Genomic DNA, 25488 nt, shown 5'->3' on the forward strand with positions numbered 1-25488 from the left:
AAACTAAATTAAACTGGTTTGAGCCAGAACTACATTCTGGAATATGGACAATTCACTTGCCTGGAAGTTGTGCTGTCATGCCCTTTCCTTCAAAAAATCTCAATAGGAATCAACAGTTAAAACAGCAGTTTGTCATACATAAATCATTCTCTGTTTAAGAGTGACCACAGCCATGAAGAGTCAAGAAGTTAGTAGCTCTAAAGAACTGGCCTCAGAACAAACAAGAACAGAAGCATCTGCAGAAGTGTTAATGCCACATATCAGAGTATAACAAGTTTCTGATGACAACAAACAAAAGTGTTGGTTTTTTCTCCAGTTTAAAAAAAAAAGCAATTTTAATAAGTAATCTACTACAGCAGTTAATTCAAAAGCTGCAGAGCCAAAGACGTTCTACAGCTAGCTCAATTTCTATTTGCCACATGAATATACTACCTTTTCCAACAGACTTTGCTGAGTTCCTGATAGCACACTAACAAACGCTTCAAGGGCATGAAGGAAGTCCTGCTTAATATTGGAAAACTGTTGAGGTTCACCAGGTTCAACCCAGCCACGATCCGTAGTCTGTAAGGCTGGAACGAAGATTTCTGAAATCAACTGCTCGACACTTTTCAATAAGCCATCTCGACCTATATTCATCATATTAAAATTTACTTCCTGTAAAGGAAACACAAGGAGTTTTTCACCAGTAAATACTTGTTTATCTATAATTTACATATATGCTCTCAAAAGTAAAATAATTTTTATATGTTTTTCTAATGGATTTGCTAGAAATTATTGAAATTTATCATCTTATTATTTAGGTATTGACTAATTACTCTGTCATTCTGGAGTGTCTTAAATTTTCTTCCTTAGCATCATTTCTTCTTATCAATGATACACTTCAAGTTACTGGCACAAGATAATGTCTTTTTTTCCATTCCACTCCTTTATTGTTCTGTGTTTCATTTAGTTTGTGTCCTTTTGTTCATTCCTCCATGTCAACAGCTGTCACATTATGTGCTGAGAGCAAATACTCTAAGGTGAAAATGTATCTTAAACAAGATTATGTACAGAGATCATCAGTCACCAACTCTTACCTGATAGATATTCTCAGTTGTTATGGGTTTAGAAAGACTAGATCTAATGAAGAAAATGCACACACCAGTTAAAGCAACTTCTTTTCCCTCTGTCACAAATACTTTAAGTTTCTTCTTCTTTGTCAAATGAGAGTTCATTCCTGTTCCTGGAAGGCCAAAGTGCTCTATAGATTCAAAAAAAAAAAAAAAGAAATACTTAAGGCTCAGTGATTATTTATTCAAAGAAAAGTTTTCTACACAAACAGTTCAAGTCAGTATTTGCGCATCTCTGAGTCCCAGTCCCCTGGAGGCACCTCATGAAACTATCCACAGATAGTAGAGAGCATTTGGAGTCTTCACAGCACAGTAAGAACTATTTCATCTAGTGTTGATATTCTCACATCAAAAGCCTTTCATTTCTATTCATTTACTTGTTTTCTATTACTTTTAAGCAAAGGTTTCAAGCTCAAGATCTTCTTACATGGCTCTATCATGCAGTTGTAGATAATGCCCTACTGCTTAAAAATAAAAAAGTAGAGAAAAATCAGGAAATGCAGTAATGTAATTTACCTTAAAGGAGCCATTATCAACTGTCTTTCCTTAAAAGCATGTAAACATAAGTCTAACATGGGGGGAGGGAAGACATAATGTGCTTGTGGAAATAAGGAGAGCGAGGCCACACAAAATATCTTGTAGGCACCCTTCATGGGATCACCCTCTGCCTTAGCAGAAGTGTTTGCTGATCCACATCAGGGACAGAAAACCAGCTTGTATTTGAGGTGGCTGTAATAAGTGCCCTTGCCAACAAGATGCACATAACACCACAAAAATTCACTTAGCTTTTCTGATTAGTAAGCATCACCAAAACTTTAATTTTTGCTTTTCCAGCCTGTGGACCACGGCCCTAAACAATCAGCACAAATGATTATTTTGAAAACTCTGTTCCACCTACAAAGGAAAAACATACAGCAGAAGTTGTACACTGTGTTAGTATTACAAGTAACTCTATACTTGTAGCTGTGGACGAAGGCAGCTTCCAATACACTCATTTCATCCCACTATCTTCTCTTTCACAACCATTTCATTTTTTTTCCTCTTGTGTGTATGATCTTTTAGGGACTTTCACTTATTCATCCAATGCACACGTTGCTGAGAATTGTTTGGGGGTTTTTTGTGGTTTTTTCTAGTGCTTGCCATATTACCTGCATTTAGCATCACATCCCAAAGACCAAAGGCTACCACAATCATACTGTAGGGTATCTGATTGGATTGAGGGTGGGTGAGGGCAATTCTCATTAGATTTCTATGTTTTGACTCTTGTCTCACACTCTCTCCATCATACTTTCACCACTTCAGCTCTGGCATATTAAAACTGGCTCAGATTTCTAAATTAGCCACTGAGTTTGTATTTTCGTTTAATTTTATTTCTATGTGCATTTAAACTTTTTTTATTAAAATTGCTTGTATTATATTAAACAGTTTTCTTCCCTTTTAGGTATATACATACATATATACTGAAAATATACGAAGTATAAATACATGTTTGTACATTCATCTTGGTATATGCTTACACATGTATAAACACATTTATACAAATATACAAGGCTCTTCATGTACATCCAGGGTAACCAAGTGGGGTGAACTCCCACAAGTCACATGCTTTGAAAGGTCGCAAAGGACTTAGTCCCAACAGCAGCAGCACTGGAGGCTCTGGGACAGAAGCCATGAGCAAAAGGAGGATGTCCTTGTCACAGGAGTCCTGAGCTGCCTCCAGGAAAGTGAGAAGGCTTCCCCCAGAAGTGTGGTAACACAGGTGCACTGGGGAAAGGGATATGCACAGAAGAGACTTCTGGGATAACAGCGCAGAAGAGACTTCTGGGATAACAGCTCTTCTACCCATAATGAGGGCCTCATGCAGGCATTTCTCATGTAACAGGATCATCTGGATGGATGGTTGTGTGCCAAGAACTGTAGATAGCTTCTAGGACCAACTGATGGTATGATTGGAGGGGAGGGGGCAGAGCATCTATCACTGCTCACCTTGTGTGAAAGTCATCTCTTAACTATCAAAAACTTTTGCCAGCCCCCCAGACAAGATTTGCTGAGCTCACAAGGAAACACCTTGCTGCTTCATACTAGCAATATGCAGAAGTGCACTAATAAGCTTCAATAATTTGATCAATCTTCATTTCCTGAACAGGGATAGATTCCCCAGTATGACCAAACTTTACTTTATACAATTTATACTGTTTGCTTTTTCCTTGCACATTTGCTCAGCACAACTATAACATATTGCAGGAGAACCTAAGTCGCTTTACCTGTATCCATTACCTCCACATCTTGATAGTAGAACATCAGATGACGCAGACCTCCAGCGGCCAGGAATCTGTCAATGTGCTCTATCTGTTTGAAAGCATGTTGAGAACATAATACATAGCATTCCCACTATGAAAAGTTTAACTTGCTCAGATTTTTAATAAAGGTCTGACAAATGCTCATCACTTCATCATTATTCAATACTAAAATTATACCAGGCCCAGTTACTACTCCTCAAAAAATAATTGGGTTGCCTTTTCCCTTAGCGGCACACACCTACTTAATTGAAATGTTTCAATATTTTCATGTTGAACACAATTAAATACAGCCAGGCCATGTTTCAGTTTACTGAAACCACTTACTGAACATGCTCTGTATTATCTCAACCTGAGAGCACAGGACACTTCTTTATTTACTGAAGCACAGTGGCACCTCACTGAAGTACCTCACCACACTGTTCTTACTGCCATTCAGCTAACTAACTCAAAGCAGAAAGCACACAGCTGCAATTATTCTATAACAACTGGACATGGCACTAGTACTATGGTTTATTTAACAAGGCAGTGTTCAGCCAAAGGTTGGACTTGATCTTGGAGGTCTTTTCCAACATTAATGATTCTGTGATTCATATCATAGCAACAGAGGAAGCCTTTATTTGTTTGTATTTTAAGCCTCCAGACAATTTCACCCTTCTCCATTAATTCAAGACTGCCATCAAGCATCGTTGAAGGATGTATTAATTGCTCTATTCTAGTATGCTGATCCAGGTATCAGCATACTTGAAAGTCTGGCCTAATCCGTTATTTTTCTAGATCTAAGAGTCACCGTTTCACATAGTCCCTAACTATATAGCTATCTTCAGCAGAAAAGGCTTCTCCAAGTTCATCTTCAGAAATATTTCCTTATCCCATTTGTGCTTCCTAGTGCAGTAAAAAGGCTAAAAGATCACCAGCAGCAGGAAGAAAGCCACAATTATCCCTCTTCCATTAATAACAGGCCTCAGTTTCACCAAGATGACAAACTGCTATTCCAAAAAATCTTGGCTGAGCCCTCCAAGATGAGGTCAAAACAACTATTACATTTTTCTCTTTCCAAGTATAGCAGCTGCCAATATTTTCTTCATCTGACAGCTATTCTCAGGCAATACACTTTGCCAAGAAACCCGTTTAGAGACAGAATGCACAAGGGCTGAAACAAATTCTTCTTTTTAACATGTACAACAGTGCTCTGCACAGCTTATTTGCTCATCCACACGGAGTCATGGAAATGTTGCAAGGGACCTCTGGGAGATCTCAAGGCCAGCCTCCTGTATTATCAACAACAGCTCAAGTTATTTAGAGCTTTGCCTAGGCTGAGTCTCAGAAACCTCAAGGACTGAAATTCCACAACTGACATGAAGTAACATATTCCCATACTGCATTACACTCCTGATGAAGAAGAGTCTCTTAATGGTCATTTTGCAAGTTCTGGCTTTGTCTTTGTTCTTATAATCTGCAACCACTGGGAACAGTTCAGCTCTGTCATCTTTATAACAACCCTTCAAGAACTGCACTCAATCTCTTCTTCTCCCTCATCTCATACTCCCCATGCCTTATGTCCCTCTCTGTCTTGGTAGTCTTCTAGTGGATTTTCTTCATTTTCTCAACAATATTAGCACTGAAATGGGAATGTATAAATTGACGGTATGGAGATGGAAAGAGAATACAGGAGAACAAAACAACAAAAAAAAAACACAACCATGTTTTCTTTAGTGTCAGCAAGTAAAATAAGATCTACTTGCTGTCTCATTACATTTAAAGAAAAAAAAACCCAATGATATCTTTTCAAAGCACATAATGTATCTCCATTGTAATGCTTACCATCAACTTTGACGCACTCTTTCCTCAATATATGAATTTGTAACTGTTTACCCCCCTCCACTAGCCCTCATGTAGTCAGTCAGATCACATAATCCATTCTATTTTATCAAGTAGTTTCCACCTATTTCAATTTGCTAAAGTAGATCGCAAACTAGATCACAAATGCTGGTGGCAGCCTTATGGAAACAACAACTTGCAACCTGATGTGGACAGGACTCTTGAATCTATATGTGCTGTACATTCAGCTGGGAGACTTCACACTGTGGTTCCACTATTAAATAGAGTCACAGGTTTTACCATACTATCCATAACCACTGGAAAGCAGAAACTTTAATCAATTTAAAAATCAATATTTTTACAGTAGATCCTGGAGGTAAGGATGCTTTTGTTCAACTTAATTACAAAATGCTGAAAAATATTTTTTCAGTGAGAAGACTTGAGTAATCTCTGACACAAAGCCTGACAACTATCTCACCCAGTATTTAATGGTAATATCAGTTCTAAAGTACCCTATGAGTTTCACTTTCAAACTCATCAGATTACCTGGTTACCATCAAGAATAGCATCTTCTACTTCTGCTTTATCCAGATTCACACAGAAGGCAACGATATCTAGTAAGTAATCATGCCTGCCATCCAGCCGAGCCCGTTTAGCCTCCCTCTCTTCCTTGAGCTTTTGCTGTTATAAAACACAAAGTGGACAATGAAAAAGTCACAATCTAATTTGAAGGCAAAAATAAAGAAAGCTTTAAAAGTTATTTTAAAAAGTAAAGGCTATTACATTCTTCCATGCTCATGATTTATGTTTTTATAGCACTCAAATTAAAATTTCAGAAGCAACTCCTGTTATGATTTTACAGTTGGTTTCTGGTGTTCTATTTTCAGATTTATCACAACATTTCTATCATAAATAATGTTGTACAAAAGACTAATTTGTTGAAAGGCTTTGTAGAACAAAAATGTGTTTTATACGTACAGCTGAGTTATTCTGCAAGTTGTCTTCAACACCCTAAATCCTCAGTCTCAGCTTTTCAGTCTAGTCACGTATGATCACCAAGTCAAGACAGGATTCTGACTGATCTTTTTTATTCGTGGAAGATATTGTACCATTCCCTAATAAAGACAGATGCTGCTGGGGGAAGCCGGGGTTTTATACATTATCTCTCTAATATAATGAGAAGTAAAACAAACCACGAGCCTCAAGATACACAAGTGTTTACAAATGTGCTTAACTATAGCTATTATACCATTCTTGAAGCAGTATGCCTACTCTCCTAATTAAATTGAATTCCCATATGTAATACACCTCATTACATTATAGACAAAATAGCCTTCTGGAATAGTTACTGGTATTGTTGTGCTTGTGGATTACAAGATTTAGTATCATTTCATTTTCAGAAGAAATTTAGCATTATGTTTCATTGGTGGTAAATTCAATCCTTATTTCCCCAGTGATTATGAGAAAACTAGTAGCTCTACAAAGTGTGCACAACTGATTTATCCACAAGCTTTTGCAGAGCCAATAGGACCTGCATAATGTAATTTATACCTTTATGTAAATATCTTTCCTACTTTTTGAAGAAATTTTCAAATATTTGGTAAATTTGTAATTACTAGCATGCCTTCATAAATGCTGAATACATTAGAAATATTTTTTCATGTAAAAGACAAACATACAAACCCTGTTCTTTACACAGATATGTCTGAATAACACAGTAGCAGATTAATTCATACAAGTACTTTATGCTATTTTACCTCTCTCATCCCCTAACATCATCTCCAGTTTCCCAAAAGTGAAGTGTCATCACACAATTGGCCTCTCCTGCATGTTTTTAAATATGAGTAGAAATTTTCCTCCTAGTTAGACATGCAAAGAGCAACCATTTTTTGCTGAATCAGCTTCATTCACACTAGATGATAACACTAGAATCCTCAAAACTGTTGTTTTGGTGCTTTGAACACCACTGATAAAGCACCCTTAACAGAAAAAGTACAATCAATACTCTACTGAACAATTTCTATTTAATCCAGCAAAAAGCATTTTGTTTTACTTAAACTACAGATAGACTACTTTTTTACTCTGCTTGTGTTTCCAACATAGAACTCCAGATATTTTGCTACACAAGGTATTCATCTTACACTGGTTATTGGTTACCAACTTGACCTATACAGATGCTCATAGCCTCCATTTCTTCTACAAGTTGCATTTATGTAGGCTGAAATCATGAGCACCTTCTTCTCAAACTAAGAAGTCATGACCCGAGGTTTGTTTCTAGATTTTTTAATGCTTTCTAATCCTTTAATTGCTGTATCTTAATGTGTATAACAACTATACTAGCTACAGTGTACAGCTGTTTATGCAGCATTAGGCAATATTTGATGTCTAAGTCCAGTAACAAGAGTATTCATTAAAATGTCACAAAACTTTTAAAGTCTAATTAACTTAAATTATTTAATGAACCATACCTAAAGAAAACGGGAAAGTATTAACTAAATGCTAAAGCTATAGTTTTATGAAGATTAAGACATGGACTTGCATTTACCACATCACTTCTGGAAGGCATTTGCATTGATATGGTGAATATCTCTATAACTAATGCAAGTTTCATGCATTTTTTTCCTGATAGTTGCTACAATGCAATTCAAGAACACACCCTGCCTGTCATGCTTCCATATTTTGATGATCTGCCATTTCTACAAACTTCTCTTCCTCCATAAATGAAGTGTTGCTCAATCACAAACTCTCATGTCAGTTGTTGCAGTCATCAGAAGAAACTTCTGCCTCACTTTTAGGATCATGTTGTCCACAGAAAAGTAGAGGAAACCTAACTTCGGTGCTTTCAATAAAAAGTAATTAATTTAAACATTTAAAAACACTCAAAAGCTAGACTAGAAACTGTCTTCCAGTCTAGCTTCTGAGTTTCCATTTGCATCCTACTTGAAGAATACATTTTTAAGATATTCTTTACTTAGGATTAGGGATCTCAGAGAGCAAATTACAAGGAAACCTTGAGCTTTCTACCTCACATTCTTCCCTTCCCCCTTTAGCTACACTCACATCTTACTTCAAACCAGCAGAGTCGTCATGGCCTATGAGTTTTTGTATATTTTACATCCTGCAGGATTCAATACAGAAGTACACAGGCCTAAACAGCAAAAAAGCATCTATAGAAAAAAATTACCCAAGAATAGGCAGTTTTATGAAATTTACAATTTCATAGCACACTGATAGAGTATGATTTGAAGATGGAAGGATGCTAAAACACACAAGCTATCATTTATGTAGGTAAGAGAGAAATTGCTGCTCCATGCAGTAACATGCATGCAAACCCTGAAAAGTATCAGCAGCAATTCTGATCAAGGTCATAATGAAAGTCTCTTTCTAATGTCTCATGATATAGGAGGATCCAGAAGGAGCAGTATTTACAAGAGATAAACACTGTCTCATTAGATATCTGAAAGGATTGTCCAAGCTTTTATATGGCACAGCTTTACCACAGTTTTCCACTTAAAGAACAGCACAAGTAACACAGCCAAGTTTAGTTTTGGGTTTCTTTTACCGCTCTTGGTTATGAAGGTAGGAAAGGTCATATGACACAGTTGCACAACAGATGCAGGTCCAAAGCTAAACTAATTAACTAAAAAGTCCTTTGATGGTTAGTCCAGTTATAACAAGTAGCTTGTTTTATGTTACATAAAACCTTAAAATTCCTAATATCTAAATACCAACAATTCAGCACAGGAAACTAATTTCAATAGACATCTTCTCCTGAAGCAAGATAAAGGGGAGATTCCTAAATCCATCTTAACATATGCCTAAACCATAACCATCTTACCATCAGTCTGAAGCAACAAATGGGGATTAAATTAAATTTTTTTTTAAAGTTTTCAAACTGCTAAAAGAGTATAAGTATATATATTTAAGCAGCAGGTACTAAAAGAGCACAAGTTGGAGATTCCAGGGGTCCTTTCTTTGAAACAACAGGCTCAGAAACCAGCTATTGACTATTGCCAATTTCTCCATTACAGACTGTGGTTGCTGATGTGTCTGCAGACACTGAATAGAGTTAGCATGAAAGTTACTTAGTATGCAAGTCATAACTACACAAGATAAAACTTGTTCTCAACACCCACCAAATGATGCATTTTGTTGTCAGAATACTGTGCACTGTTGAATTTAGACATTCTCAAATCAAAGTCTTATGAATGAGCAATAGTTTACTGAGACGCTCAATAGTGAAAGAGTCAAAAAGTAAGAATGTTTTACTGCTAATTTACTGTTTTATGCAAAACTTATTTAACCAGCGTGGAATTTGTCTGTCCCTCCTTTAACTTGCTAAGAGGTTTTATGTTATATAAGCCTTGCTCGTGAATTTCCCTGCAAAAGTAAATTGCAAACCATCTTACATCTTTCCAAGCACCTTGAGTTTTTCAACAGGCACACACTTTTTTATTTTCTCTTTCCAAAAAAATCCATACCCTAAAAAATTGGGGCAATCCCCTTAGCTGACTCTTAAATCTCAAACGTCAGAGCTCTGCACATTTGCTATCACATTCCATTAGCTCAGGAACAGATTGCTCAAATAACCAGCTTTTTTAATTAGTCTAAGGGTCTTAATGACTTCTATTTTATTGTTGTTTCTCAATACTAAGCACTGTCTTCAAAATTCTATTCCCATCTAACAAATATGGGAAGAGTGAAGTGACACTTCTATTTTCCTTGGTGGCAGAGCCCATTTCTGTTTTGTTGTCAGATCTAACATCAAACTCTTAATTGTACTAATATAACATTCGTGAAATTATACCATTACCAGGCCATTGCAACAACCTGGGCAAGATACAAGTACCACTAGTCAAATGCATAAATATCTCCCAGTGCAAATCCGCCTTTCAAAACAAACTGTGCAACTATCATCCACTTACAGCTTTTTTAAAACAGACATTTTTCTACACCCTACCCCCCCTCAAAACAAACCTTTATTCAAATTATATAGTTACTAGTCTAGACCTAGTCCAAAATTCAGTTTTCCTTACCTTTATCACTCTGCCAATGCTCCGTTTCCAAAGCTGCTTTCTTCTGGCTCTAAACATTGTACTACTCAGTATAAGCATCAAGTACTGCTTTTCAGCAACAAGCCCTAAACCAGGGAGCAAGCTTCCAGATTCATTATTTTACACTCTTCCCCTAACCTTTTTTTTGTACTTCTTTCATTCCTTTTCCATAGGAACACCAAGATAACTCTGGAAAATAGAGTAAGGACCTAAAAAACCAGCAACTATTAACCTTATCTCTGTATTTAAAATTCAGTTCTAATATGCATTCAAATTGCTTGAAAACTAAATTGCACTACTTTAGAAATGAGAGGTCTCTAACCACCAGTTTTTACTGCCTATAGATTAGGCACTGAAAGTTACTGCTACCAAACACAGTGTTGTTAAGGTGATACTGTTTACATACAAACACGGCTGGATACAATTCATCAAGCTCAAGGGCAACATAACTATTTGCAGAAGTCAATTTTATAACTGCTTATCTGATTTGTGTTTAGCCTTCTTAAGTAATCCTCATGTCAACAGACACCTTTGTTTCCTTGTCAGAGATGACTGTTTAAATATATAGCAACAACAGTCAAGCAACTTTCAAATACCTTTTACCTAGAGACTACTAAATTACTGAGTTTTCTATTCATATTTTTTAAACAAGTACATTCAGTCACTTATTTTTCAGTTGTACAATGGTTACTTAGAGTAATTTTTCATCAGCAAGGAATATTAAGTTTTTTCTTCCTAAAATAGCCTTAATTTTTCCACTTCAGTGACAGAATATAATCTGATGTCCTCTTGAAAATTCTCAGAAAAATAAACTAATTATCCAGTATTAGGAACAAGAAAACCAAGATATTTTTATAGCTATTTCTGGCTTAGAATGTCCCTACATATTTCTGCTTCCACTCATACCAGTGTGAATAATGGCTAAAAATCACTTGACAACCTTAATGTTGATAAAAATTGCATGAATAAAAACCATTTTTCCCATGTTATCTGATTTTTCCATACAATTTTCCCCACCTACTACAGTCAAACCCAGTGTGTACATAATTGCATATAGTGTAAAAGCAAACGCCCATAGTTCTCTTTGAAACCTTTACAACATTCTCTTTTAAAATTAAACATGCTATTAGATATTACACATAGAGTTAATTGCTGGATATATTCAAACCACTGAGGAATTATTTACATTCTCCCCAAACAAGTCCAGATGAGAGTCCCTAAGATGATCACAGCACTGGAGCAGCTCTCCTATGAAGACAGGATGAGAGCGTTGGGGCTGTTATGCCTGGAAAAGATAAGGCAACAGGGAGACATTGCTGGACCTTCCAGTTCCTAAAGGGGGCCTGAAAGAAGGCTGGAGGGACTTTTTACAGGGACTTGTAGTAATAAAACAAAGGGGAATGGCCTAAAGCTGAAGGATGGCAGGCTTAGATTAGATATTAGGAAGAAACTCTTTATTGCGAGGGTGGTGAGGCACTGGAATAGGTTGCCCAGAGAAACTGTGGATGCCCCATCCCTGGAGGTATTCAGAAGCCAGGCTGGATGGGGCTCTGAAAAACCTGATCTAGTAAGAGGTGTCCTTGCCCATGATAGGAGGGAGTCAGAACTAGTTGATCTTTAAGTTTCCTTCCAATCATAACCATTCTACGATTCTATACTTCTTTGCATGATGTATGTGATTTCTAATGTAAAAACTCAGCCCAACAGGCTTAACTTTGCCATGCAGCAATAAAAGTTCTTTAAAAAAAAAAAGGAAAAAAAAACTTAAATAAATATCTCAAAGAACCATCTAGGAATCATGGAGCTTTTTCATAAAATAACTTAAAAGAATTACAAAATTATGAGAATTTAAAGAGATATCTGAAAGTCATCTAGTCCAGTCTTTTGCTCAAAGCAAGTCCAATTGGAGTGGGTTGCTCAGAGATGTTTTGAATATCTCTAAGGATGAAGATTCCACAACCACTTGGGCACTATAACAGGGTTTGACCATTCAACATAAAGACTGTTCCCACTAACTGAAATCCCTCATGTCCAGCTTGTGTATGCTGACTCCTATTACCATACACCTTCAAGAAGAGTTCAACTCTGTTTTCTCTCTACCCTCCCATTAGACAGTTATTGGGTGCAATAAGATCTCCCCTTAGCCTTTTCTTCCTGGGGCTGAACGAGCAGAGTGCTCTCAGTATCTTCTCATACATCACACACTGGCCTCCTGTACATCTTGCTGACCTACTGCTGAACTTGCTTTGAAAACCTGCTGGCTATTTCAGTCCTGTCTGTGATCAGCATTCTTTGCTGTGACGTACGTTACTGGCTCCCGTTCAACTTGGTGAGGAAAAATACCCTTCAGTTCTTCTCTGTACACCTGATATGTTGCAAGTTGGCCACTGGTCTGTATTGTCCTACAAGGTTATTCATCTTAACTGTAGGACTTAGCATTTTCTTTAATTGAAGTTCTTTTCAGTCCATTTCTCAAACCTGTCCACGTTTATTGGAATAGCAGCCCTGCCCTACACATTCAAGCCTCCTCTCCCCATCAACAGCAGCCTTGCAGACAGTACACTCGGCTCCATCATTCATGTTCTCTATGAAGAACATTAAACAGTATTAGCCTTAGTATCAATCCCTGAAGGACATCACTACCAACTGGACTAGTTGGACTGCTTGAAGCCTTCTTGCCTCGCCAATTTTCCACCCAAATGAGCAGATGGTTATTCAGTCCATAATTCACCAGTTTGAATATCTCTAAGGATATTATGGGACACCTTGTCAAACACCTCGCTAAAGTCAAGATTAAAAAACACCACTCATGCTTCCCCCTTGTCTACATAGCCATCCATCTCACCATAGAAGGCAATCAGGTTGGTCATGAAGGATTTGATGCTGGTAAATCCATGATGGCCATTCGCAATCATCTTCTTGGCCCTTCATGTGCCATAAAATGGCTCCCAAAGCAGTTTGCCCCACAACCTCACCAGGCCTGAGATGCAGCTGACTGGTATGTCATTCCCTGAATCCTCCCTTTCCTCCTCTTTGAAGATAAGTGTGAGATTTGTCTTTTTCCAGTCACTAGGAACCTCCCCAGATCATCATGGCCTTTCAAAGATGAGATGGGCCTCAAAACGACATTGGTTTACTCCCTCAGCACCCTCGGGTGTACCTTATCTGCTCCCATGGACTTCCATACATCCAATTGCTTTAAGTGCTCCCTAACACGATCTTTGGCCACCATGGGCAATCTTCATTTCTGCATTCTGCAAGAAGGCTTGAAAACCTAAAAAAGTCAGAGGGCAAAGTCAGCTCATGAAAACTGAGTTTTAAAAGACACTGAAGACTTCAGGCTTTTCCATACTGTTTGCTCCTTAGTCCCTTGTTCCTCTGAGCCATGGGCCTACATTTTATTGTGCTGCCAGTATAGACAGCAGTATAGAAATGACATTGTCATTTCCCCTCACTTTCCTCACAAGTTTGAACTCCAGTTGAGATTTAGCTTCTTAACTCTGCTTCTGGAAACTCGGGCATTGTCTCTATAATCCTTCCTGGCTGGCCCATCCCAGATCCTATTTCATCCCAAACTTCTATGGAAGCTTGCATGTTTGAGTTCAGACAGGGTGTCTGTGTTCATCCATGCTGGCCTTCTACGAGGCCTCCTCTTCTTTCCACACATTGAATGACCTGTGTGTTCCAATGGTGTTTTTCTTGCAGGTCAAGCAGTTTCCTTCAGCCCCATTTCTGTTTCAGGATCTTTCATGGGATCATGCCAAGCAGATTCCTCAAAGAAGTCAAAAAATCTGCTGTCTGGAAGTCTAAGATTGTTTGTTCAGCCTGGACAAGAGGAGACTGAGGGGAGACCTCATTGCAGTCTTCAACATCCTCACAAGGGGAAGTGGAGGGGCAGGTACTGTTCTCTTTCCTCTTATGACCACTGATAGGACTCAAGGAAATGGCAGGAAGCTGAGTCAGGGGAGGTTTAGGTTGACATTACAAAAAGGTTTTTCACCCAGTGGGTGTTCAGGGAATGGAAAGGTTCACCAGGAAAGTGGTCATGGCACCAAGCCTGACAGAGTTCAAGAAGCATTGGGACAAAACTTTCAGCACATGGTGTGACTCTTGGGTTGTCCTGTGCAGGGCCAGGAGCTGGACTCGATGACCCTGATGGGTCCCTTCCAACTCAGTATATTCTATGATTCTACTCTGTGATTCTATGATTTTTTTTTTTAGTGTTACATTGCAAAGCTTTGACAACAAGGTTTCTTTTACTATGGGCAATTAGTAGTAGTAGATAGTAGTTAGCTACCATCTAGTGGTTAAACACTGAAAGCGTACATGACTTTTATGCTCTTCTTCACAAGACCACAAAATAGAGTCTATATAAAATTTGGCAATTTAAATTGTCTTTTACAGAGATGATCACTTACAAATCACTTGAAAATCTACACTGAATAGAAATGAAGGAACTTAAAGAAATGCATATCCTATTCTGCTGCATTCTCCTGATACAACTGCAATGAGAACAACCAAAGCTAAGGGTAGACATTACTACCTTGAACTGCTTTCAAAGTCAAATAACGTTGAGGCTTTAATATCTTTAAGGCAAGAATTTTTAACTGCTTTGCTGAGATAAACTAAAACTTCAACATATTTAGTGATTTCCTCCACTAGTAGGCATTTGGGTTGCTTGTAATTCCAAAAAATGCTTTTTGTCTTAAAACATCTAAGCAGTGTACAATTTGTCAGTCACCTAATATCTTCATCTCAAACAAATAAAAAAAAAAAACCACAAGAAAACAGATAAGAAAAAGAAAGGCTATCAGAGCTGAAAATTACACTTCTTACTTGTTTGATGAGGCAATATATACAACTAAGATTTTAATCTATAATAATGTTATCTTGCTGTCCAATAAGCATTTTATGGTGAAAAACAGTACTGCTTAAAGAATTAACATATGATGTAGGCGGTCCTGTTCTGCTTTAAGCAAAACATTTGTTCTCCAGGTTGTCCTTGCCTACTTGACCCATTACTAAGAAAATAAAATTTAAAGATAAAACACTTAATTATATAAGTCAGCAGATACACAATTAGCCTTCTGTTTACCAGGACAGACAGGATGTGTAGGTCTTACCAAATGAAGAGACGTTATTGTGAGGACAGACAATTGTAGGTCAAGTAACCATGCAAGTAATACATTCTCCATTTTAAGGAACTACCAAATCTCACACCTTCTCTGCCCTTTTCTATTTCCAATTATGTGGATATTGTGCCCATCAGTTTAGCCAGAGTAAAGATTAAAGACAAAAATACACTAACTCAGGATCTTCAAGCATCCTCAACATTGTTCAGATGTTTCAAATATCCCTGGCAAGTGCATGATAAATTCTCAACACGCAACTGAAGACCAGGAGAGAAGCAAGGTCCAGATTCACTGGAAGCTGGGGACACTCCTGAAATGAAAGGAATAGTTTTGGAAGAAAAAATTTAGGTAAACTTTGAGGGGTTTACTCTCAAAGATTAGAAAGGAAGTTTTAAGTCTAGCCCAAGGAAAAGCTATCAGGCACTGAAGATCATGTGGTCTCAAAATACCACTTGTGTGAAGTACAGGGAGTTCTAACACATGATAAAAGAAAGGCTTCTACCTGTCATGCTGCAAGACACAGCAAAAGGCTGGACAGCAAAATGTTATCCTGTTGAACAAGGTAGAAGGAAACAGAAAACCAAAAGAAGTACATAACTGCTTATACCTAAGCAGGAATAGTCCTAGAAACAAAGTTGGGGTAAATAGCCCAACAAAGACATTGCCGTAACACTAGCACTAAACTCAGCATAAGGAAGGTATCATTGGTACCTTGTGCTATACATCAAGGTATTTACTACATAGGAAACATGGAAAAACCCACACCACTCTAAAAGAGCTCAGCATTCAAACAACTTAGCAAGCCAACCAGAGTTCAATGGCATGAAACTTCAGTCACAAACAGGATAGACATAGCATATGACATTACTGTCTGCCTAATGAGGCTGGAAGTATTGACTGTGACATGCTGACAGTGATGAGGGTGGTCCCCATGGCAGGGAACAGCATCAGCAAGTAACTTCAGCTATCTCCACATACACAAGGGAAATACCATTTCAGATTGTGATGCTGATACTAATTTTTTTAGACATCATTAATAGAAAGTTTATAATTAAAAAAAAATGCATGAGGGCAAGTGACTCCTGCCTCAATCCCTAAAACAGCACAATATCAGGTTAAAAATCTTAGTGTTCAAATAAAATACAAAATTTACCAACCTCACAGAGTTAGAGGTCCGGAGAAGCTGACTTTGTTGTCAGAATCAGAGGACTGGGCACTGGCTAATACAATAAATGCACACCTTCAAGGATAGCTGAATGAGAAACAATTGATGAGGAAGCCTGGCTAGGTAAAATAACAGGCATTATATTAAATAATAGAATTAAGAGGTAGCTCAAATAATTTAATTTCAAATGAAAAGTCAACAAGGTTTTTGTGAAAGGGAGAAACACTCATCATGAACTGCTGAGGTTCACCAAAGGGGTTAATAAGCATTAGTGTAAAGAAGATTGATCTACATCATATGGATTTGCTTTCAAAAAGCTTTCAAAAAGATCCATTGTCAAATGCTTTTAGGAAAAGCGTAAAGGAAATGACCTTCAAAGATAAAGACTTGATTAAATGTTGGAATGGAGAGGATAGGAATAAAATGAATAGTTAGTTCTTACAGCAGCAAAGTATAATGTGTGAGTGGAGCTCTCCAGGCATCTGCAGAGTCAGGTGAAAAGGGAAAAGCTACAAGAGTGACATCTGCAGACAGAACTATGTTCTTCACAAAGAATTACAGAAGACTTCCAAGACCGAGCAACTATGATGTGTTAGCACAGCAAATAAAAATTCAGTGCAGGCAAATGGGAAAAGAACAAACCTAAACCTAAATTGACATCAAAATGATGGTCTGATCATTACTAACATGAAGTTTGTTTCTACCTTTGTGAGAAACTGGCTAACGTATAGAAATTAGTGATAATCCTGGGTAAGGACTCATGATCACTACTAGTTAAAATTTCCCTCTTTCGTTAATGTACAGTTTATAAAATGTAGAAGAATCCAGGAGACAAGTTTCTAAAATTACAGTGTTTCCATTTTAGACAAATTATATGATGAAATACAAATTTATGAAAAATGTAACTTTTTTGAAGTTATCACTATAAAGGACAAAATATGTATTTGTACTAATTAACAATATACCCATAATAAATAGACAACTTCCAGACTGTTGTCTTTGAGAGGGTGTTAGCTTCCTCTATTCATGGAGTCTACCAAGACATAATTGACATAAGTAAATCAATAAATAACAGCTTGATTGTACTAACCTGGACTGTTTCTGGGTAGCTTAGTATTAATAACAAAATGTCCATTTGGACAGTTTGTTTTCCATGGAATAGCCAACAAAAACATTTGTCAATTAAAAGCTCACATTTTTGTTTGGCTATCAATGGCAATCAGACAAGGCCATTTGATTTAGGCCCTGCAAGTTGTTCCACATCCCAAAACTGTTTTAAGCTTACTTTCCAGCACCAAAAGCATACCTGGATCCACACAGAAGCAACTAAACATATACGGAAATTTTTGTCTCTTTCAATAAGTAATATTACCATTTTGAGGTTTTGATTGCTTGTGTTGAATTCAGGTTTTTTCACTACACCTGTTTAGCAGCACTTTTGTACTGCAGTCAACTGTTATTACAGTTGCTCAGATACAGCTGAACTAAATTGCTCTAAAGCTGTTTAAGTCCCCACTTACAGCTGCAGTGAGCTCACAGGAGTAACTCATCTGACCTGTGGGTCACGAGAAAAGCACTTCTTATGCTTCAGATACAGATGCCAGCTATGCAGCTAAGACATGCTGTATTCATATGGGGTAAGGTACAGAATCATTTAGGTTTGGAAAGACTTTAAGGTAAGAGTCCAACCATAAATCTTTAAGTCTGGCCATATAGAAAACAGGACACAAATAACTTGTACACAACATAACCATGCAATTACAGATTTCTATAAAAAGGTATTTCCATTGTACTCTAACACTGTTATACACAACACATTCACTAAAACAGTTCAGTAGCTATGCTGAGCTTGGTGGGTTTTTCCAGTCGTTTAGGAGTTATGTAAACCTCCAGATGCCCTTTGGATCATTCCTACTAATCTTAGTTTGAGATGGGCCTACCAGACTATCTTTGAAAAGAGCTAGATGCGTTAACTAAAAATAGAAGTTGCATGGCACTTTTCCATAGTAATTTAGAAAGAGCCATGTGTTCAGCTGTATTACTAGCTCATACAAGAAGTCTTCAGTTTGAAAACACTGGAAGTAAAATGTCTTACTTGTTTCCTCTCCCTCTTCATAATTTACTAACACAGGTACAATTGAAGGAAATTAATTCCTTCAACACATAGATTTCAAAATGTAGAAAATTACGGGGGAGGTGCTTTTTATTTTGTATGGTTATGACATTTTAAATTAATATTTATTTCCAAGTAGGCTTTAATAATGACTTACTCATTTTTCAGTCAATTGGATTTATTTACCACCAAATGAGATTCCATTTAATGCAACTTTTACCTACACATTTCCTTACAATTTGAGTTTAATAAAAATTCAACAAAACAGAGCTGCAACAACTAAGTATATTTAATCTAAGCTACCCAATTCTTTGACTAATAACAAAAAACACCCACTTGGCAAGTTTTAATTGTGGTAGCTATGGCATGAAAAATATAACACTTGCCAACCAGCCAATGTAGTAGTGCTAGCTTTCATACCTTTTCTTTTTCTCTGGAGAAATAAAAAGGTAATAATCACAGGCCACACATCTGTATTTCTTTCCTACAGTGTAATTAATTTTTTCCCCTCTCTTCTTGGTAAAATTTTTTACTTTGGTTCTTTCTGAAACTAGTCATCCTCTAACAAGGCACTTCTCGCTCTAGGCCTTTGGAGACTTATTTATTGATTAACCTAAGATTTAGATGACTACTTTGTAGTCTTTGTACCTTGAGAGACTCTTCCCTAACATACCATTGTATCCTTTTTTACTTAGCACTTCCAGTGCCGTTTTCCCTACTGAATGCAAACTTATGACTGCTATACAGCAAGCCACAGGGCAGATGGAAGTTAATGTCCAAGCCCCATTATTCACATTTTTCTCAAACTTTAAAAGGACTCTTAATTGAATACTCTTGTAACAATGCTCCTGAGAAAACAAAGTAAGATTCCAAAAGCTTTTCCCTGAAGTTACTGCATTGTGTGCACATGACTAAAACAACACTCATGAAACCTCTGCTTCTCAGTTTTTAGCACAAATTCCCTCTTCACCACAGTTAAATAATTTTCCAGAGGCTAGTTGGTATCATCTGGGAGGGACATAAAATAACCCCATCACAGGTGAAGGTTAAGCTCACCTTTTTCTTGAGTCTGTAACAGTCCCTTGATGTATTTCAGTAGATTTGAACTTCAGCTTTTAAATTCCAACAAATCTAAAAACATCTTACTGCACAGTACCTCCAAGTGCTTTCACCTCACTAATGCTAAAAGCTTGCAGCTCTGTAACCTTGCACCTCAGCTGTTTTCCAAAGCCTCTGTGGCAGGTTTTTTCCCTTTGCTGTTCTGGTGCTGATACTCTTGTGCTGTTAGACCCTATGGCCAGCACATGCAAATCCCTAAAGTGCTGTTACAGTGCTTCCCATAGGAAATGCTAAATAAAGCACTTTTTTTCCATAGTAAAAATCTGATTGTTCTTTGAATTTGTAATGTTCATATGTGCTACGGAAAAACTTGATATATTTTCTTTTACAAACTATTATCTAACATACAAAGGCTCAAGTAACTTATTTCAGTCATAAAATACCAGATTCTTCTGCATTCCACTAAGGAAAGTGAAATCATTTAAGTTACTCCAAAATATTGCAATTTAGACCATTCTTCAACCTGCTGTAACAACAACTGTATTCATGGGTGCAAGGCACAAGAAAACAGTATGGGAACCTCAAAAGGAAAATATATTGTGGTACACAAATTAAAAGACACAATTCCAAATTCAACATCATGAAGGATTTATTGCTTCAGAAATCTGAAGTTTCTAATATTCCTCATACAACATACATTTTTTTGTCATGACACTTTAGTAGTGTCTTCAGCTCTTCTAGAAATCCTCAATGCTTCCAACATCTTCAGAGAGGGTACCTCCTTTCTGTGTCCTCAGCCAAGCAGGAAAGACAGCTAATTTCAGTACAAATGGAATAAATACTCAAGGGCAAATCTGTACTAAAAATATTAAGGAAGTGAAGAGGGTTGTGATTTTTTGCCCTGCAATAGCTTCCAAGAAGTCTTCTGTAACTCAGCCCGCCCTTATGGACCTTAGAAGACATAAGAAATACCAAGTGCCATTCTCTGCATTTAGCCCTTTTGTTTACTTTTAATCCAGTCCTTGTAATACCCTGTGTGCTGGGTTTGGTTGAGGTAGACTTACATTTCTTCAGAGTAACTGGTATGGGGCCATGATTTGGATTTGTGCTGGAAACAGTGTTGATAATTCAAGGATGTTTCAGTTACTACTGAACACCGCTTGCCCAGCTCAACATATAAAGCAAGGGGAGAAGTAGGATGGGAGAACATTCAAAGTGATGCTGTTTTTCATCTCAAGTCATCATCACACACGATAGAGCCCTGCTCTTCTGGGGATGGCTGAACACCCACCTGCCTGTGGGAAGTGGTGCATGCATTCCTTAATCTGCTTTGCTTGCATGCACGGCTTTTACTTTCCCTATTCAATTGTTTTGATCTCAACCCACAAGTTTTCTGATTCTCTCCCCTATCCCAATGCAGGAAGGGGAGTAAGTGAACCGCTGTGTGGGACTTATTTGCTGGTGGGGTTAAACCACAACACCCTACAGTCTGCTAGGTATCACAATCAACAACATGCGAAGCATGCTGTTATTTCTGAGAACTGCTGATGTTATCATGTTCATTTCTGTTGTGCAGTTAAACTGGACTAGCCACAGGCTTTCAGCACGAGCAGTACAACTGCACAAATGCAGAAAGCATTCAGCACCATCTCCTGCCCTACAGTTCAACCCCAGGTCCTCACCTCAACAAACCCTTCAGGTATTTTAAATGTCTACTCAGAAACCTAGGAAAATACCAGCTATTTGCCAATAACCAAGCATTTCCCCTTACATAAGTTTGGCAATAGAGTAAGCACAGATTTCAAATTTCACTATTACATTAAAAAATGCCAAAACCATTCAACTCCACAAAAGTGGCAATAATGCAAAGTAATAAGTTACTCTGGGCTATACATGGGCAGCCCACGTCTATGTGGCATACCTCCCAGCCATGTCAGAGAAGAATTTGCTCCTTGGTGCTAAACAAGACCTTTCTGGAAGCAGCACCATTGCTACTGCCTGCTTAACACACACACACAGTAGAAAGCTGGAATTGTTGCCGAGCAACCGTAGCTGTGCCATTGCTGTGTCCCCAGCTTGCCATCTCTCCCCTGCACATTCAGAGTGGAGGAGGTTGGACTTGATGCCCTGGAGCTATTAAGCCTTTCTGCTTCTGTGGCACATGACTCTTATCATTTGCAATGCGTTTGCAGAACGACACATTGTTTGATATAGATTAAGTGACAGATGTCTTCCTTACCTGTAAATCTTCTGAATATTAATTGTAATGATGGCATACTCCTTCATTACCAGTCACTTTTGTTTGGAAATGTTCCTTGTGTCTATCAAGCAGTTTTAAATTTATTATTTGGCTACTGAAAACTGAAACCAGAAACGACCCGTGACATTATTTTAGCCAGTCACAGCCTGATTGTGCCTAAGAAAAATCCTTCTTTCCAATCTAAATATTTGATGTCATGCTTTGTCCAAATATATTTAGCAAATGCAATGCATATTGATTTATTGCTTAATTGTGCCCATATTCCAAACTAGACAGCATCCTTAGCTTTCTGTTGTCTTTTGATTAGAAAGGCCTGTTAGAAAATTCATGAACTCTATCCCTAGTTCTCATCCTACTGCATCAGCTCCTCTGTCCATTGCTGCATACTCTTTTAACTCCTTGTAGTATCCTACTGGTGATGAAAACAAAAGGCAGCTTTTTCTGTTTCCTGTAGGTTAGCTATAATCAGCCTTTTCTGAGATTACTTCAGCCACCTCACACTACAGTAAAAGACTGTCTCATGCAATTTGCTTCATGCTCTGATATTCAGTATCCAATGGTTTGCCTGCCACCAGCAAGCAAGCGATACTTTCTAATCTGATTAAAGAGAGCTAATCATCACTGAAAAAATTCAAGCCCAAAAGTCAGAAAAAAATTTTCACTGGATATTGAAGAAGCAGTTCCATCTTTTTATCTACTTTTTCTTTCCAGTTCCTACACCTTAAGCATCTCTCCTTGCAGCTTTACATGCTTCCCCAGAAAAACACAAATTATGTGTTTACCTTTCTGCCCCTGACCATTCTTATGTATGTTGCTGAATGTAGGATTTTTCTTAGCAATGACTTGCTGGGTTATAACAGGTGCAGCATGCACTTGTGAATTCAGTGACTTACACCAATCTGCCTCTGGCAGAGGCTGAACTCATGGCTGCTTCTATATTTTGCTTGTTTCAGAAAAGAAACAGTAATAAATTTGAAGCATTGTTTTCTACCAGGACAATACCAAAATCATGGCGTATAGAATTACGCTGAAAATTTATCTTTTATTGGAGAGGAGTGCATTTTATTTCTTTCAATACAATTACTGCCAAACAGTTGGTACAGTATTAAATATTTTCCCGTATTTTCACTGACACATCTGATGTTTTTTCCCTGTTTACACTACTCTACACCTGGTATTGAGCAATTATTAGTGTCCTAATTTTGTTTTCCTGGGCAAGTGCCAACACCTGAGAGATGTTTGTCGTATATTTCCCTTTATCATTTTACAAATCCATTGTACATCCACTGCGGAGGCAGTGGAAAGGGAATCTTTTTTTCCACATGGGCTACTGCACCCGAACATCCCAAAATTTAAGGTAGAAGTGAAAAGGTTAACAATTATGTTGGTCTGTTTAATAAAAACTCCTATTAAGGCAGGTTACACTGCACAAGAACAACACAGCTACTTTCTTGTCCTTAGTCATTAAACTGTGAATTGATCAAGTGTGGAAGAAATTCTCCTTCATCTCTTACTCCACCCTATTCCGTGCAAAACATAGGCTGCTAAAATGTAGAAGCATATCTGGACATTTTTGGTCATTGAGAAGTTAGATCATCATTCCCTATTCCAGATAGGAGAAAAAACAAGGCACATATGCTTACTAATATAGATTTCATTTCCAAGTTGCACAAAAGCAAAAGTTTCTAGCCCAAGGAGGTGTAAAATGCAAAATGTAATCAAACTATACACTTTAAAAAAAGTTCTGAATACTTCATCTCATATCTACATATCCATGAAAGCTAAATGAAAAAGCAGCAAATTCCCAACTGAATAATCTATGATCAAAATTCAAGCAAATGTTAATAAGGAGAGAATGGTTTCAATTTTTATCCTTAGCTCCACATATCAAATACCTAAATAATTACATTTTTAGTTAATCTATTGTAAAACAAATAATAACCTTCATGGAAGTTTAAATTATACTAGACTATATTACCACAGCATTAGGCTGATTCTATTTACTTGGAAATTTTAAGTTTTGGTAGGACAGCCCTTCTTGTAAACAAGTTACCTGTGTAAGAGATAAGCACAATAACTTGCTATATTTGCAATTGTACAGAGGTATCAGCTCAAACGATTTTGGAATTTGTCCTGGTAACTACTGTAAAATTTAAGAGTGAGGGGCATTTGTATTGCTTTAACATCATGGAAATCTATATGGAATTCAACCATCCCTGGGATCTATCAACCACACACCCCTTCCAGGAAAAGGCAATCAAGTTAGCTACCACTAACAGTGAAAGCAAGCCTTCTTGCTTTTAGATACATCGAGGACTTAGCCAAAACAAAGGGAAAACAAATAGTTTTCGAGAAATAGTTTCATTAACTGCATTAACCATTGAAATAATGTTGTAAAACTGTGTGTTTCAACTCAATAAAACTAGTAACAATCAGAGTAGAGCTGAAAATGACACACTTTCAGTGTGAAGCAGGAAACGGGAATTTGCATGATATATTATTCCTCCTCGTTACTGCAGGACTCAAGAGCATCCTATGACACTGATCCTGAAAGATCAGCCTTTAGTGTTTTCATACCTGACGTGCTGTCACGAGGCATTACCACCAGAAACAGCTGCCCTCTTAAAGTTACAACGTGTAGTTTGTTTATAAGCAACAGAAGTTTGTGAATTTCAGCAGAGATAAAAACACCTTCTCAGAGGAGGTAGCAGGGGAAATTATCCCTAGTTATCTCCTATTATGAGCGCATACCTCCTCAAAACAGAGGGAGCCCCTGTGCCCGCTGCCCCGCACTCAGCGGGTCCGTACGCGCCGGTGGCCGCCGCCTGCAGCCCTTGCGGGGCGCCTGAGCAAAATTCCGGAGCAAAAATTACCAGAGCAGTCGCTCTGTAAGTCCCTTTCCCACGCAGACTAAGAACGCAGGAACTTTCACACCCCGCATGGGTGGCCTGCCCCGGCGTTCCCGGCCGGGCCCCATCGCGCCCCCGCCCCGCTGCGCCCGCACCTGCGTGTCCGCACCGCCCTCAGGCGGGGCCGGGGGCTCGGCGGGCCCGGGGGGCTCTGCCCTGGAGCCAGGGCGGGCGGGAGCGCGACCGGCCGGGCCCTGCGGCTGCCCCGCCGCTTCCTCCATCGCCCGGCGACGTTGCCGTGGCGAGGGGCTCCCGCCGCGGGGTGGGCGTTCTTTCAACTTCCCCTTCCAGCCCGAGGTCAGTCCCTGTTCCCCATGGAAACGGGCTGCCGATGTTGTGAGTGGCTGGGAGATTTCGCGCACGGCGAGACCGACGCCAAATGTGCAGCGACGCTCAATTCCCCGAGGCTGGACAAGCACGCGAGGGATCTAGCATCCAGCCCTGCCCGCTCCCCATGGCCGCCTTCCAGATGGCCCAGGGAGCCCCCGCCGCCTACACCCCTCCGGCCCCGCCGCTCCGGCGGGGCGTCACACCTTGCTACAGCCCTAAAAGCTGAAAACTCTCATCAG

The 25488-nt window shown here is 38.4% G+C and overlaps 1 protein-coding gene across 9 annotated transcripts in view; it reads right to left on the reverse strand.

Moving 5' to 3' along the window:
- DNAH5 (dynein axonemal heavy chain 5) overlaps positions 1–25088 on the reverse strand; it is a 128809-nt gene extending 103721 nt beyond the window's left edge. For 5 of the 9 annotated variants that reach the window (XM_027681557.1, XM_027681544.1, XM_027681564.1 and 2 more), the window contains exons 1-5: positions 10264–10440; positions 5774–5908; positions 3374–3458; positions 1077–1240; positions 433–654 (exon numbers count right to left, since the gene is read on the reverse strand). In XM_027681557.1, coding sequence (XP_027537358.1) covers positions 433–654; positions 1077–1240; positions 3374–3458; positions 5774–5908; positions 10264–10341 — 684 coding nt within the window. In that variant the 5' untranslated portion in view covers positions 10342–10440. Of the gene's footprint in view, positions 1–432; positions 655–1076; positions 1241–3373; positions 3459–5773; positions 5909–7388; positions 7462–10263; positions 10442–25014 lie in introns of those variants that run through there. The other 4 variants (XM_027681587.1, XM_027681549.1, XM_027681598.1 and 1 more) reach the window with 4 other exon arrangements.
- Positions 25089–25488: the final 400 nt, after the last annotated feature.

The sequence above is a fragment of the Neopelma chrysocephalum genome, unplaced genomic scaffold, assembly GCF_003984885.1.
Source record: "Neopelma chrysocephalum unplaced genomic scaffold, ASM398488v2 Primary Assembly neopelma1_22b, whole genome shotgun sequence".
Taxonomy (NCBI): Eukaryota; Metazoa; Chordata; class Aves; order Passeriformes; family Pipridae; genus Neopelma; species Neopelma chrysocephalum.